Here is a 17441-nt window from a genome sequence, read left to right as displayed (position 1 = left end):
TGGATCTCTGAAGTCTTTTGGCTGCTCAGCTGGTGCTGTTATGTCTAGGCGATCCTCAGCTGGAATTCCACCCCCATCCCCCCACTCCCCCCCACCCCCCCGCAACATGTGGTCTCTCATCCTCCAGCGGGCTAGGGCTTATTCACTTGGCAGCTTTGTCCCAAGAGAGCAGAATGGTCCTTGCAAAGCTTCTTAAAGTCTGCATTTAAAACTCAAACTTTGACTCACTCTGTTTCCAAGATTCAAGGGATGGAGAAATAGATTTTTCTTTCTGTCGGGTGGAGATGCAAAGAATTTTGGGCCCTTGCTTTCAATCTACCACAAATGTTAGCTCTGTGAGAACAGACGCTGCATCACTCTTGTGTACTTTGGTGTCTTTGGTAATTGGCACGTAGTAGGCCTGATTTTTTTTTTTTAATGAATAGCTAAATTGATGAAGAGAGCGTTCAAGGAGCATTTCAATATACCTTAATTTAAAATATATACTATGCACTTTTCTCTTACCATTAGTGAATATGGTGTTTTCTATGGGTATGTTTCAGAGAGAAGAATCTCTTTATTCTCATTCTGTCCTTGAACTTGAACAAAGGAGACATTTAAAACAAAACAAGACAAAAAGCAACTACCACTTGCATTAACTTTGGTATTTTTACCTTCACATTTGATTATCTAGAGAAAAACTCCCTTTAAGTTTTGTGTATTTTCACAGTTCAATTTTGCTTTTTAGGCTATCTGCATGGGTAGGCTACCTCCAACTTGAGCATTCAGGAGACCTGGAGCAAAGATGCTGGTATTAAAGTAAATAAAGTTGTTAGTCCAGGAGAAAAATCACTTCTGCCTCTCAGACAAGTGATGGAATCATAGTCTGTGGAGTCAGATGAGCAAGCATTATTCTGTCAAACTGAGCAAATGGCTTTTCCTCTGTAAACCTCAGTGTTCACACCTGGGAGTATTTCCCAGGATTATTGTAAGGATTAACTGAACTATGGGAAGCACTAGCTCTAAGTCCTTACTCATGGGAGGTAGTCAGTCAAGCTTAGTACTTTCTCCACGTGAACAAGCACACTGTCATGACACGATGATGTATCTGGGTTTCTCATCCTTGGCACTGTTGATGTTAGGGGTTGGATATTTCTTTCTATTTTTTTTTAGGGCTGCCCCCAACGGCATATTGAAGTTCCCAGGCGAGGGGTCCAATAGGAGTTGTAGCTACAGGCCTACGCCAAAGCTACAGCAATGCCAGATCTGAGCTTTGTCTGCGATCTATACCGCAGCTCACGGCAACACTGGATCCTTAACCTACTGAGCAAGGGCAGGGATTGAACCCGCATCCTCATGGATGCTAGTTGGGTTCATAACCGCTGAGCTACAATGGGAACTCCAGATATTTCTTCATTGTGAGGAGCTGTCCTGTGCATTATTGGATGTCTAGTAGCATTTCTAACCTCTACATACTAGATGACAGGGGAGCACCCACCAGTTGTGACAGGTGAAAATGTCTCCAGACGTTGCCAAATGTCTTTGGAGGCAAAATGCAAACATTTTATTAAGCAGTGATGAGGATAAGAATAGCAGAGGGTGTGGCAGTGTACCCATAAATGTAGGATGGGAGAGAAAAATACTGGATTCTTTTCAGAGTGCCGAAAACTTTAACTGCTTATTATTCCCATAATTTATTATAAGCATATTATTTACTATGCTAGCTAATAAAATGGCTCACATTTGCTTTGTATCACTAACTGTGCTGGTAAGTTTTGCGTGCATTAATAGCTGAATGTTGTATTAGATTGGCGTTCCATTGTGAACAGGGACCTTATCTTACATCAGCTCCAAGCACAAAATGTATTTGTACATATTGCATGGCTGTTTTGCATGTTAATTGGCACACTGCACCCAAATAAAACAATAGGGAGCTGAAAATGGATTGGAGGAGAAGAAAAACATGGAAAATGAGTTTAAATAAATCTAAATGTGGTAGGACACAAATATTTATTCTTTTTCAAAAACTTTTAAAAATTGGTTCTTCTAAGAAAAGTAACCAATAAAGTCATTGTTAACTTTCTTTTATCATCCCTAAGTTAGTTTATCATCAGAAAGATGTAAGTAAACAGCCCCCTTAAAGTTAAATTTTTTCTGTTTATAATGAAGAGCATTCCAGTAGTGCTTCGAAATTTTTGATTCATTATTACTTTGTTGTATTCACCGTATGTCATTAATTGTTAAAGATGTTGGAGTTAAACCTCAAATTCAGGACAGGGTTTGATTTTCTTTTTCTTCTATTAAAAATATGTATTTCCAATTATGTAATTAAGTTAGAAAATTAAAACATAGAAATTTACAACTTTGACTTACAACTAAGTCTCTGTGTTACTATATGTGGACCTGAATTATTATTTTTAGCAGTTGCACAACATATAACTATGAATTATATGTTATATAATTTTATCTTTTTCTTGTAATCTCATGCAAGATGAGGTATTAAAATTACACCTACTTAACTTCTTTTGTGGCTGAAAATAAACTTGAAAATGGAGACACTTTATCTCTGATTCCGAGTTGTGTCTTCTGCTACCGAAAATTATGTTTTTCAAACTGCAGCTTCTGAACTGTTTAGGGGTCATGAAATCATTTTAATAGGTTTGAAAAGTTATTTTTTAATGAAATCTAATAGAGTATGTTTTCTTACAGTGGGCCCTGGGGAAAAAGTATGACTAGGTCAGACCCTAGAAAATTTCCCCAGTTACAAAGAGGGGAGTACCACTAACTTGACCTTAAATAGTCCAACCCTGTGGCTTTGGTCTTGCTGCCCTCACTAAGAGCTCGCTATGCTGGCCTTTGATGTCAGTGGTAGAATTGTCACAGATGTGGAGAAAACAATCCATTAGGTATTTCATGTAGAGCTCAGCACATATTCAGAACTTAGCCCGTTATAGCATTATGCCTTTCGTGTGAGAAATACAAACAATTCACTGGGAAAATATTTTATTTATTGCTAGCTAGCTACACGTTCTATTTCCCTTTACATGGTGTGAAAATTTCCCAGAAAGCCTCCTTTTTGGGAGAGAGAGATGCAGAGCTTAGGCCCATCTTCTCACTAGTCAACCTAGTACCTCCCTTTCTGTTTCAAGGTCCTTCCTCAAAAGCACAGAACTAAGTGCAAAGGGAAAGGGAGGGGAAGGGCCGGGGGAGCAGGGAGGGCAGTGGGGGCTTTCCCTGGTCTTTCCTAATCCTTTGGTTCCAAAGCCTTAGTTAGTATTTCAAATTTTTGAAATAAAATCTGCCTTTAAAACTAATGCAAATATTACTCAGTGATTCATCCTTTCCAAATAATTCTTGGTTTCGTTTGACATTTTATTTTTAAATTATGAATTAACAGTGACATCACTCTCAGCTTACTGTTACCTCAGCTCCTCACAGTGAACTGTCTTACAAGGACTGTAAAAAGTTCAGATTTTTAACTATCATCCAGTATCTCCTGGGCTGCCATTGGGCTTTTAAAACTCTGATCTTTTTTCAATAAAATTTTTAAAAAATTTAGAAAACATAGGATCTTTCGGCACACGTTCACGCGGAAATCACGGGGAAAGTATTGGAGGGAGGACTGTGCTTAACTGGGTGTTTCATACAGGGCCTGCAACTGAGAGAACTTCACGAGGGTTGTCACTGCAGTGGTGAACATGACAGTAACCCCGCATCAGCTCTAAGAAAGTAGACTTAGCTGAGTTTTTAAGATTGGGGTCAGGGCCACCTTATATGAAGTCCATACATTTGAAGGGCAGAAAACTATCCACAGACTTAAATATAGATAAAAGCAGTGTAATCCAGGTACTGAACGGGTTCTGTTGATTGAACAAGTCAGCAGTCTCCCGTTGCTTTTGAAGACTCTGGGCTAAGATTTCGAGGATTCAGGTGATCAGCCCACATTAATGAAAAGTCTAAAGGCAAAAAAAAAAAAAAAAAAAGTGGTCTTAATATTTTTCTTGGAAGCTTGGGCTTCTGTGGTATTCTAAGGATGAGGATTTTTCACAGGGACTGTCGTAAGCGGGATTAGCACTGTATTTCAGTGGAACATTGGGTACTAGTATTCTTTGCGTACCTAAAAGAATTATGATTTAGGTGATTCGTTCTTTGGATAAGCATTTATTAGCTAACTAGCATATTCCAAGCTCAGTAAAACTTACTTCTTTCCCAGGCCCATCCCATCAAGGTGTCTGATTTTGCAGATGAGAAGCAGAGACCACAGTGGGTTAGTTAACATATCCAAAGGCACGCACCCAGTAGCGGCAGAACTCTCGAATTTCAGGTGACGTAATTTTTCAGCTGTTTGTCATAATCAGTTATAGCTGTTTGTAAATCTTCAATCAGTAGCTTCTTGTTCTAGACAATATTTTCTTGCACCTCTCTTGGTGTTCTTGTTCTGTAGAGCTCAGAGCTGCCCTTTTCCCTTTTGTTGAAGCTGGGTGCTGCTCTGCATCCCACTAGGAGCCCTGCTGACACTTTGTCACTCCTCGCAGTCACAGAGGGTTCTAGCAGGAGAGGATTTCTTTGGAAGTTGGAATCCTCTTTGGAGGATTGTGGAGTGCCAAGGGATACATTCGTTAGAGGCATGGCTGAACTGTTTTAACAGAGACCCAACAATACCCTGGGGTAAGGAGCACAGAAGTGGCTTTCTTTCTCACATCCCCATCGGTATTCACTGCCATTCATCATCATGTCAGTGGGAGAAGCCAGGTCTTCGCCATGTCTATGATATATCCAGCAGGAAAGAGAAGAAACAAACATAGAGGAAGCGCCTCAAGGTCGCTAAGCCCAGACCTGGAAGTGGCACACAACTAATAGTTCGGACGTTCCACTGGCAAGAGTTTCTTCACGTGGTCATCCCTAACGCCACAGAAATGTGGGGTGTACTCTGGCTGAGCAGGTCTCCAGCTACAGCTCCATTACTCTGGAAAAGGAGACAGCAGGTTTTGGTAGACAGCTAACCCTTAGGGTCAGCCCCAGACCCGGGTGCCCTAAACGGACTTCCTGATGGCCTCAGAAATTAATATTTACTTTCAGCTATTTTTTTTAATCTTCTGATTTTTCAGGCAGTATGTCTAAAATTTGATCTAGGTCAATTTAGCTAAAAATAACCTATATATATATTTAAAATAATGATAAGGATATTTCTTAAGTAAATCCAAAATGACAGGTGATTTTAGATACTGTTTTTATCTGATCATGCAGCTCTCCCTCTTCTCAGGGCCTTTACATAACGAAAGAGTGCTAGGGCCTGAAGCATATTAATGGGTGGGGTTGAGTAAATCCAAGACTGTAGCCTTGATAGTAAGGGTCCTTATTTTTGTGCTTTTTGAGCGCATGCTTAATGGGGACAGTGTTTTTGCACCTGCGACAGTGGTAGGGAATGGCCTGCTGCAGCAGAAAGCTCTAGAGGACTGAGCTGCCCTTTGCCTGTTGTGTGCAAGGCACTGGCCAGGCCCTATGAGAGCCAGATGACTCCCTCTGAGGAGGTCTTCTCAAGTCGCATGTAGAAAGTGGGGAGACAGTTCCAGGACCATCACAGAATGAATGAAAGTTTGGGAAGTAACACAAAGAGCTAAGCTAAGTGAATCCTTGAACTTAGATGGTGACAAAAAGAAATGACCTTTGGGAGTTACCTTTGTGGCGCAGCAGAAAGGAATCCGATTAGTAACCGTGAGGTTGCGTGTTTGATCCCTGGCCTCGCTCAGTTGGTCAAGGATCCGGTGTTGCTGTGGGCTGTGGTGTGGGTCGCAGATGGGGCTTAGATCCTGCATTGCTGTGGCGTAGACCAGCGGCTACAGCTCCAATTCAGCCCCTAGCCTGGGAACCTCCGTATGATGAAGGTGCAGCCCTAAAAAATATTTAAAAAAAAAAAAAAAAAGAAAGAAAAGAAAAAGAAATGACCTTTTAGAAATCTAATCCGTGATTTTTACACAGGGGGTGAAGACTAGCTGTGAGGTTGACACAAGGGTTTTGGCTTATATATGTAAGTGGTAATTCCTTGATTATGCAATCTTTCTGCTGTTAAATTTAGATTCCAAAGAGGAACTACACCAAGTCCTCCTCCTAAGGTCTTTTAAAAAAGGATATATTCTGTCTTACTGGAAGATTGCAATTTACTTGTGCATAGTGGGATTTTTAAGGTTCATTCCAGTCTTAAGTTTGGCTTTGTATTCTTTTGATATACAGCTCCAGAATGGCAGAAGACGATCCATATTTGGGAGGGCACGATCAAGTAAGTATAATAATCTCACTGATGATTTTTTGTAAATGTATTCATATTTTAAAATATGCATAGGCAACTATAGTAACTCTCAGGAAAACTCTAAAATTGGTTAAAAATTTTTTTTTTCTTTTACATTGTTTTTGCTGCTGTTCCATGTTAAGGTCAGAGAGGACATGCAAATGAGTAATTTAAACCAAGTTATCACACATATTGTTGCATAAAAATTATGTATGCTACAGGTCAAATGATAACTGCTGTATTAGTTTCTCAAGGCTACTGTAACAGATTACCACAAACTGAGTGGCTTGAAACAACAGAGATACAGTCTCCAGCAGGTTGGGAGGCCAGAGTTCCAGCAGCAGGATGATAACCAGGATGGGGTGGATGTTCTGAAGGGCAATCTTGTGTGCCTCTTCCCCGGCTTCTGGTGGTTACTGGCAGCCCCTGGCATTCCTTGGCTGGTAGCACAACATACTGGCCTTCCCTTTGTCTCCTCTGTGTCTCTGTAACCAAGTCTCTCCCTCTTTTCTCTTATAAGAGTACCAGTCAGTGGATCGAGGGCCCATTCTTCAGTATGACCTCATCTTTTTTTCTTTTTTCTTTTTTTTTTTTGTCTTTTTGCCATTTCTTGGGCTGCTCCCATGGCATATGGAGGGTCCCAGGCTACAGGTCGAATCAAAGTTGTAGCCACTCGCCTATGCCAGAGCCACAGCAACGCGGGATCCGAGCTGCATCTGCAACCTACACCACAGCTCATGGCAGTGCCGGATCGTTAACCCACTGAGCAAGGCCAGGGATCGAACCCACAACCTCATGGTTCCTAGTTGGATTCGTTAACCACTGAGCCATGATGGAAACTCCAGTATGGCCTCATCTTAACTTGATTACATCTGCAAAGGTCCTTTTTCTAAATAAAGTCACATTCACAGGTATTAAGGATTAGGATTTGAACTTTTTTTTTTTTTTTTTTTTTTTAGGGCCGCACCTGCAGCTTTTGGAAGTTCCCAGGCTAGGGGTTGCATCAGAGCTACAGTTGCTGGCCTACACCACAGCCACAGCAACACAGGATCCAAGCTATGTCTGTGACGTACACAGTAGGTCACAGTAAAACCAGATTCTTAACCCACTGAACAAGGCCAGGGATCCAGATACCCACATCCTCATGGAGATTATGTCAGGTTCTTAACCTGCTGAGCCACAATGGGAACTCCTGAACATGTCATTTTTGTGGGAGAACACGAAATATTTATTTAAAACTCATCTAAAGAGAAGGCAAATTGGTGTGGTGAAAAGGACTTGGAATTCAGAAATGTTACGTGCTAGCTGCTCTTAAAACCTGAGGAATCACTTAGCTCCCCCTGCCTCATGAATGTACATAAAACTTCATTATAATTATATCAGCAATTATGAAGAGATACCAGTGTCCTTTTTGCCTCCTAAATTTTACTTGAAAATTTTCAAGTCTGTGGAAATGTTGAATAGTCCAACAAATCTTTGTTCTTAATATTTTGCTCTGTACATAATGTATAGGGATATATATATAAAACATATATCGAATTATCTGCAAGTTGATTTTCAGATTCTGGAATAATTACAATGGCAGTATTAAATATTTAGAAGTATTTTAAATTCAGAGATTTATTCATTGAGGAGCTATTTGTTGAGGCAATATTATGGACCAGAATATTGGCTAAGGAGGGGTACAAAAATGTGACACATTTCAGGAAGCTGCCATTCTAATAGGAGGGACAGAGACATAAATAGTTTCCATGTGGTGATAAATGCTATAGTGGTAGTCTGCACACAATGGGACAAAAATGTTGAGAGGGATCAATCTTGTGCTGCTGGAAAGAACGGCAGGGTTATGGAGACTGGAAGAAAATCTATGTAAGCGGAGATTGGAAGATGTAGTTTGCTAGGCTAGACAAAGAAAAGGAACACGAGGTACCAAGACACCCTGCTCCGAGATTCATACCATTTCACACTTAAACTTTAGCCACCTAAAAAATGGATTTCCCAAATTTGTGCATGGAGAGAATCAGAAAATCAAAAGTGAAATATTTTTTAAGAGATTTCATATTATTTTTTAAAGAAAATAGACTTACATAGCATTGATTACTCTTGATAACACTGATTGATTTAGAAAGAACAAGTGTGCATTGCTTTTCACATTAAGATGTTCCTTTTGAATTTTATTGTACAAATGGTGATGTTGGATAAATCTAGGAACGCTTTCTTTGATTACATTATGGCTACTCATGTTAATCAAAAACCTGGGTTTTACCTTTCGCTTTTAATATGTTATCTCTAACAATTAAAGGCAATCTAACCAGCCATAGGGTTGGTCTGCTTAGTTTTAAACCCTGCTTTCCTGTCTATGCACAGGAAATCCTATCAGCAAGAGATGGTCCTTTGTGCCACACAAGAGTAAAACTGCTAAAAACATTCATTTCGAAAGCTTTTCTTATGTGGGCATTTTTGTGATCATCAGCAACAGGGGTGGGGCATATTCTGATAGTTCCATTTTTGAAGAGAGAGGTCCTTGAATTTTGGGGTTTTTTTTTCCTTGTCTCAAGATTAATGGTATTTATTTAATGGTATATATTAATGGTATATATTTCCTGAAGTTTACATGTCCTCAGTGAGATAGCCTCAGTGTTTTAATATATTCTGATGTTTACTCCCTACCTGTGACCTAATACTCAGTGCAAGCTGCAGCACATAACATAGCTTCGCTCTTCTTGTCTGAGTTTTTACCCTTTAACCGATCTTTTTTAGCCTCCTGCATGACCATAGGAAAGGTTTTTTTTTTTTTTTTTTTTTCTGCTGGGTCATCTTTTCTGCTCTGAGACTGGTGAATTCTCTCTGTAAAGTGGGGCCCATTTTATGTGTTTTTTTTTCATTCCTTTATTTCCTTTTCAGCAAACAGTGAATCGTGTAGATGAACTTTACTCTTAGGCATTGAAGTGGAGCACATTTATTGTTCCTCAGTTAAAAATTTGCATACCTCACATCTGGATCTGAAATGTTCTTTATTTAAACACTATGTTTATTACTTTTGATTTAACTAGGCATACTAGATTCTTAGGTACCCAAGAATGTCCAATAATATACTAATAAAGAAAAGGAGTAAAATATCGGTGTTTCTTTAAAACAAAAACACAGCTCCAGCACTTTTACTACCTAGTGAATTATAAAACATGAAAAATGTTTGGTTTCTGTGCTGTAGCACAGACACTTCACAGATGACTTATTTGGGTTGAAATAAATGCCATACTCAGAAATATGAATATTAAATCCTGAATGAACTGAGTGGAAAGAAAGTGTTTCTTTGGAGATATGCAATTAGTAACTTATCAAGATAGAATATAATTCCATCAAAATAGATTGGTTGCCCCCTGTATTAGTTTTCTGGTGCCACTGCCCAAATTACCACACACTTAGTAGTTTAAAAAATTCAAATTTATTCTCTCACAATCTGGAGGTGAGAAGTCTAAAATCAAGGTGTTGGCAGAGCTGCATTCCTTCTGAAAGCGTCCCTTAATTTTTTACAGCTTCTAGAGGCTGCCTGTTTCTCTTGGCTATGCCCTCTTCCATCACTCCAACCTCTTGCCTCCCTTGTCACATCACCTACCATTCACTTTGATCTCCTGCATCCCTTCCATGGGGGCCACTTGGATAATTCAGGATAATCTCCCCACCTCTACATTCCTACCCTAACAACATCTTCAAAATCCCTTCTGCTATATGAGATAGCACTGATAAGTTCTGGGGCTAAGGATTGTGGGTGTCTTGGGGGCGTGGGTGGGAAAAGCATCATTCGGACTACCACACCTACTAACTCCCAGTTATTTTGCATTTTGCTAGGTGAATAAAGGTGGAAAACAATGAAGGAGTTCTGTGCTCAATTATCTGCTCCTTGGACTGAGTTGTATTTTCAGTTTTAGGCTGCTGTCTAATTCTTTCAGGTCTTGAAGTTGGATGGCTAGAGGAGTTTATTTTTCAGCATAAAAGAAAGATTTCCTATATTCTTATGCTTATATTTCTAAGAGAGTACAGTCTTTAAATCATTCATTCAACAAATACTAAAGTATCCACTCTGAAAAACATATACTGGGCCCTGAAGATGTACCAATGAGCAAGTGACACTTGGTCCTGCCCTCTGTGGACTTTATAGCTGGGTCATTCTTCTGAAATCCCTCTGTCACATAAACATAGCCCAACCCCATGTCAGATTCTATATACATGTGAAGTTAACTAGGTCTCATGAACACATTTTAAAAATCCTGATTTGAAATGTTTTCAGATTTTTGTTTTCAGCCTTAATCTGTGTTCCTATAATTAAGTTTTAGGTGCTACAAGGTCAGATTTTTAAATTCGTGTTGGAAAAATGATTGAAATATTTAAATTTTCCTTTTTATAGATGTTTCATTTGGATCCTTTGAATCATACAATATTTAATCCAGAATTATTTCAACCGGAGATGCCACTGCCAACAGGTAAGAAAATGCGACCTCCCTGTTGCCTTCGTCATTTCGCTTTTGCTTTTGTAAAATTCAAGATTTCCTATAGACCCTTTGAGAAAGTCAGTGAGGTACCTAGAAAGGAAATGGTGAGTTACGTTTTAAAAACAAGTCTTTCAGCGTCCTCTTGGGGTCATGTTTGACCCCAGCTACCTGTTGTATGACTAATGGTTGTTGCTGATATCTGCTAGGCCAGCTCAGGAGGAATTCCTTTGTACTCCGTGTGAGATTTTTCCTTTCACCCAATCTGGTTGTCTCTGGGTTCTTTCTAAACTCCTGTTTTCTTTGTCACAGGCTCACGTGAGGCAGTCTCAACTCCACAGTTCTATTGCAGAAACACTTACTTGAGTACCTATTGTGTGCCAGCCAGTATACCAGGCACTGGGAACATAAAGGGTACACAGATCGTAAAAGTCATCACAGTAGAAAAAATCGTCTTTTTAAAAAGTTTTTCACTTTACATTCTGACTAATTGGATGAAACTCATGATGATCATCCTCCCTCCTAACATGACTCTAGTATCATCCCCATCAGGAAATTGTTTAATGTCATATGGGTGGTTTTAAAAAATCATCACTTGGTGTGTTTTTATTTAATGCTTTGTATGTAAACTCATCATGTCTGCTCTTAATGGGCTCCTCACATCACCAGGGGGACTTAACAGATGTTCAAAAGCTGTGTGAACAACTTACAGAAGTTGTATGTAAGAGAGTTTTGTAATGACTGAAGTAGGCATCAGTTACTCTGTTTACCATGGACTTGCTTGTCCTCATCAGGAGAATTTATCCAATTTGCATCATTCTCATTTAAAATTATTATTGTTACTCTGGTACTTTTCATTTTTTAAAGGTCAGATGTTTTTCTGCCTCTGTATCTCTTATTATTTCTAAAAGTTCGTGGGAGAGGAAAAAATAAATCTGCAGTCCCTTTACCATAAAAGAAGTGTGTTTTGCTGAGGCCTTTCTCTCCTTACTCCACAGAGCGTATTTTTGTAGGCTACCTACCATATCTGAGATCTCCTGAGGTTCTGTCCAATATAAGCTCTAGGTCAGCTTCCTGTGAGCAAGAAAATGTCTTGGTAGCTTCTGTGTTTCCTCTGAACTTCTTATTCTGGGAATCAAAGTATTTTTCTTGGTATTAATGCTTTCTTGAAAACATAAAAGGTTCTGCCTGCAGGAAACAAATGCATGCCCATTTAATGCCTTGTATAGATGTCAAACAATATCCTGATGCAAATAGTTTCTTAATGTTTTTATTTCATCAAGTTTATAGAGGTAGAAATAGGATTATCAAAGGAACCATCTCAGTAAATATTCTGTAGTAATAGCTTCATCTTGTAGGGATTACATTAGAAAAAAGTTTATAATTATACCTCAATCATATTTTCCAGTTATTACCTCATCACTTTTATTGTCATATATTTTCCCTCTCTGTGGCAGGGGCATAATTCAGTTTTTAGGATCCAAGACATAATGGTTGTTTTATTCACATTTTAAAGGGATAGAGAGATTATTTAAACCAGTATTAACCTATAATTTTCATATGGGCTGTTTTATCCTCTATAGTTCTTGAAATCTAAAACCATTTGTCGTTCTACTACTTGTTGCAAACTCGGTGGGATATGGTACAACTGTTAGGTCTACAACATTTTTCTGTAATTTAAGTTCCTCTGCACAGTAAGTTGTTGACTCCTAGTATAGAACTTTGGCCAAAAGAAAGTTGGCGTTAAAACAAATATATGCATATCAAATCTAATTTTCTAGTTGATTTAACTTCTGAGTGTGTTCCCTGAAAGAGAAAAATGGCCCCATTTCACTGATAAAATTCCCAAACCTTAAAGTTTCCCATATTTAGAGGAAATTCAATCATACAGCAAAACATCAAGTGTTTTTTGAAGAGTTAATAAGAAGTGAGAAACTTGAAGTTTCATGTAAATGTGCTCCAACTCCTCTATATATTTCCTGTGACATCCACATGTTGCTTTCTTAGAGAGCTCTCTTCATGTGTTCATTTAGCTTTCTAGAGGGAATGTTAATGAGTAGATTTGTTACATTGTCATACAGACGGAATATTAGCAGTGTCAAAATGTTTCTATTTCTGATCAGTTTTCTTAACAGAAATTAAATTCTATTCATTTTTTTGAATTTTTAAATTCTAACAATTTCTTCTCTTAAAGTAGTTAAAGCTGTCCAGGGATTAATTTCATAGAGAAAGCAAAGATAATTTACCTAAATTATACTACATTGGCCAGTCACTACCCTTTTTTCCTTTCTTGTCTAACTTCAAATTCAGTCATTTTTCAACTGACTTCTTTATAAATTTCTTGAATAATAACAGGAAATAATTATACTTTATTTCCTACAGTTCTCTAGCCTTATCCTGGTTCATCATAATACTGAAAAGATGAAAATAAATTCTCTCTTAAGTTACAGTTTATTTTTAACTTCAGCCTGAAAGTTTAGCTCCTCTTCACAAATTTATTTATCCAAAATAATAGGTCTTGAACGTCTGGCCTTGTGGTGGTGAAGATGGAAGTGGACATGGAAGCAGTCTTGTAAAATTTTTTTAGTACCGAACATTTTAATTTACATTCAGACAAGTGAGAAATACCCTGAGCCTTTATGGATCTCAGAGCTACAGGTTTTTATACTGTTGATGTAAAAACCAGCTGGGAAGCTTAGGGACTTTCTCATAAACAAATTTATAATTATACTGTCAGAGGTTCTGATCTTTCTTTGCATTTCCAAAGTCAGGTATAGTTAGGGTATGGATTAAGCTTCTAGAACTCTTGGTTTTTATAATAATTAATTGGTATGTACCTATCTAAATTATTTTCAGAATTTTACAAGATGCTTGTTTTAGAACAGTTTATATGAGAGCACAGTATTCAGAAATTGTACACACACATCAAAATCTCTGGATGAATAAGAAGACTCTTACCATGTCTAATAGACCAAATTAAATTTGGGAGGGAGGAGAAACAAGCTAGCCAGTTAGGGAATGAGTGCAGCTCTGATGGATTCAAATAAGAAGGGAACTAAAAACTTTAGGGAAAAGCAGGTCGCCTAAGATCATTACTGGTGTGTTTCATACATGTAGGTGCTAACTTAGTCTCTTGTAATTTCTCATTAAGCATATTCTCTTTGAAGAAGGGAAGTCAAGGTCTAATGATGTGAAGGCATAAGAAAATTTCATAGTGCCCAGGAAGTGGTTGCTCTGCTTTTAATTGATACTCGTATTGTCTTAAAAATGCTCTTTTAGTAAACACGATTGTGAAGGCTATTGATGTCTTAGTCCATGACAGACTTCATGCTTCTTGTTGGGTTGTGTACTGTGCCATGACCATTTGACAGATGTTTGTATAATGTGGTTCTAACAGTGTAAAAGTGTTGTTAAAATAAGGATAAATTTATTGCTCAAGTGATCAAGATATATCCTTGTGGAATTTTACCTAAAACATTTATTTGAAATTTCTATTTAAAAACAATTTCAGTTTTTTTTTTACTTGCTTTTTATATATATATATTTACCAAATTCGAGAAGCCTCACAGTTTCTTTTGGTTTCTTTTTTTTGTTTTTTGTTGTTTTTGTTTTTAGCAGATGGCCCATACCTTCAAATATTAGAGCAACCTAAACAGGTAAGAAGATTAAAAGGGTGGGACTTTCTCTCTAAATGTTAGATCCATAGGTCTAATATTAATATCTCAAGCACCAAATAAAATAATAAATGAAATTTATGAAGGAAATAGCTTATCTAGAAGAACAACCTGCCAAATTATGTAACAACTTTATTCACCCAGTTTACATTTCTCTCAGTCATTCTTCATACTATCCTGAGCCATCAGTACACAGTTCTGTAAAAACTTAGTTAATTAATCCTTGCTGTCTCACAGTCTCCACCAGCCTTGCTTACCAGCCACTCCTAGGAGAGGCCCTGTTTATCTCCATTCATTTTTATTTATAAGGAAATACACACACATGCAGTTCAGATACACTGAGTTCCATCCATCAGTCATGTCCCTGGACGTACAATACTCCTTAGCCTTCCTCTTTGCTGAGGAGCGCCAGCTTTTTCTGTCCTGTCTGTGGAACATGTAACCTAAGATACTACAAGTACCAGTGGGAGGTAGCTTTAGACTCTGCCTCTTTGGAGTCAGGTGAGGACTGTCTTATTTTATCAGTCTCATTCTCTTACTATTGGATTCTATAGAGGGTACCTGGGAATTGAAGTGGCCTCCTCACCATTGCCCCCATGGGTACATATTTATTGGAAAGTGGGTGGGACCAGCACTGTGAAAGAGGAGGGAAAAGAATCCTTAAGATCTGCCTGTAGGAGATTGCAGTCACTAAGGGATGGAAGGAATGGTATGATCCTCTGCAGAATGAGGACAAAATAGGTCTCTGAATAGTGTGCTTATTATCACATCACATTATTATATATATATATAATAGTGGGTGTGAGACTGGAGGGTGGTGTTCCTGCTTTCTTGTAGTTATGTCACCCAGTACCCTTCCTGAATGTTTATAGTAGCTTGGGGAAGTGAGTGTAGCACTTTTGCATTGTGAAACACTTAACTTACGGCTTTTGGTCAAAATATAAAGAATATAAATATCTTAACTATAACCAAATAGACTGTCCTTCACTGTCCTTTTGAGGTTGAACTTAGATACAAGTTTTCAGTGTGGGGTTAGAAATGCCACATGAGACTTCAGGGCAATGGTCTAGTCACTTGAAAGTGGCACACCCTGACTCCGCAGTTGCTGATAGGACTTTGCTTTACCTCCATGTCTAATTCTATAGCAACGACTTTCCAGTTCTCTCAAGGACCCTCCCAGTGGAAGTTTGTCCCCTAACGTTCTATGCAATGGTCTGGCCTCCTGGAAGGTTGTCTAGCTTGTTAAGATTTGGGGAATCCATGACACTGAGAAATCAGCTAAAATTTGTCTGCATACTAGGCAAAACATTTTTCAGGTATCCATTTTCATAAGCATAACACTGTAATTAGAATTTTTAAATTCACTTATGTATCCAGTTTTCATAAGGAAAAATGGGTATTTATGATTTGCCCGAAGGGTGGGTTGTCTAGTTCCAAAATTCAAAATTTAATTCACTATATGTGGATATGTAAAAACTCACCTGAGTAAAACAGTGTGTTTGCTTACCAAACTGATATTATTTTGATGTCTGACTCCAGTGAAAGTAGGAAGGTTGTATTTAAGTCAGACTTTCTGACCGGATGGATGTAGCCTTGCCTTTGAGGTTGATGACTCATTTTAAGCAAGTGGAGTTACTGAGATGAATGGCTGTGAATTGGCAAGCCTTTAATCTCAAAAATTTAGAATCAGAAATGCATCCAAACTATGCATTTGAAGACATCCTATCTTCCTAAAAAACAAAAGCAGTAGTAAATTTCTATCCTCAGGCTAAAAATTCCTTTGCATAGAAGTTTAGGTGTTTTTATCCAACCATGAATAATACCTATTGTTTTTCAAACTATAAGCAAGCTATTAAGACATGTCTCTCTACGCATAGTCTATTTTTTTTTATTTGTTTTTGTTTTGTTTTTTTAGGGTCACACCTGTGGCATATGGAGGTTCCCAGGCTAGAGGTCTAATCAGAGCTGTAGCCGCCAGCCCACGCCACAGCCACAGCAACACGGGATCTGAGCCGTATCTGCGACCACTGAGCGAGGCCAGGGATTGAACCTGCAACCTCACGGTTCCTAGTCGGATTCGTTAACCACTGAGCCATGACGGGAATGCCTCATATTCTATTTGATATCACTCCCAATAAGATATAAAAGTAGACATGTGGTATATATTTCTTCAAGTATCCTAAAGGAATTGTGTGATTAAAGATAATGAGTTACTTTATTAAGTTTTTAGAATAAAATTTAGAAAAATATTTTTTTTCTTTGGGTTCTCTTTGCCAGAATTCCCCCAGCTCTGACAGAGATGAGTCATGGACCACTAATCTTCAGCATATCTGATCCTATTTTATATTATTAAGTGCTGATTATCTAATTCTGTTTAAAAACTGAAGTTGTTTTTAAATTGGTTAGCAGTCAAGTAAATCTCTGTCTTTATAGTTAGCCAGTTCTGGAGGCTGACTGTTGTACATGATGTTGCTTTTTCATGCTTTTAGAAATCTCAATTATTAAAATTAAGCCAACAGTCATTGTCTACAAAAGGTATAGGGCTGAATTTATAACTTATTTTTTAGTTTGAATTTTGTGAGAAGTAAAACAGAGGGCATTGCCTCTAAATAACTAATCTTACCTCAAAAGGCTTCTCACGTGTTTAGGTTTGGGATGTCCTGAGGAGTCATTTGCAAGAATTATTTTAGATCCCACTTCGATGAGTTATCTTATACCTCAGACCTGTGTGTGACCTGAGGTAGTTTCCCCACTAGGGAATTTACTTCAGGCCTTAGTTGTCCAATGTGCTTTAGATGGATCTTCTATTCTCAGAGAATACAGAAACAAATCCAGATGCTTTCCAGAGATTTAATTAGTTTAGGGTCCTTGGACCACTCAGATGGTTTTTCAAAGCCCTGTGAGGCCTAGTGAAATGGAGTGCAATCTAAGGAGGACAGAATTTCTGCATGGATCCACGAGCTCAAAGATGTCAAAACCATTGTGTTTTCTTGGCTCCACCATCCAGTGTGCAAG

At 38.3% G+C, this 17441-nt stretch overlaps 1 protein-coding gene across 7 annotated transcripts in view; it reads left to right on the top strand.

Annotated features, from left to right (window-relative positions):
- NFKB1 (nuclear factor kappa B subunit 1) overlaps nt 1-17441 on the top strand; it is a 116563-nt gene that overhangs the window by 17450 nt on the left and 81672 nt on the right. The window contains exons 2-5 of one of the 7 annotated variants that reach the window (XM_047798967.1): nt 4193-4303; nt 6211-6256; nt 10671-10746; nt 14371-14408. In XM_047798967.1, coding sequence (XP_047654923.1) covers nt 4224-4303; nt 6211-6256; nt 10671-10746; nt 14371-14408 — 240 coding nt within the window. In that variant the 5' untranslated portion in view covers nt 4193-4223. Of the gene's footprint in view, nt 1-4192; nt 4304-6210; nt 6257-10670; nt 10747-14367; nt 14409-17441 lie in introns of those variants that run through there. The other 6 variants (XM_047798966.1, XM_047798969.1, XM_047798968.1 and 3 more) reach the window with 6 other exon arrangements.

The sequence above is a fragment of the Phacochoerus africanus genome, chromosome 10 (genome assembly GCF_016906955.1).
Source record: "Phacochoerus africanus isolate WHEZ1 chromosome 10, ROS_Pafr_v1, whole genome shotgun sequence".
In the NCBI taxonomy this organism is placed as follows: Eukaryota; Metazoa; Chordata; class Mammalia; order Artiodactyla; family Suidae; genus Phacochoerus; species Phacochoerus africanus.
The sequence above is the reverse complement of the archived record's forward strand: the minus strand, read 5'-3'. Positions and strand labels throughout refer to the sequence as shown.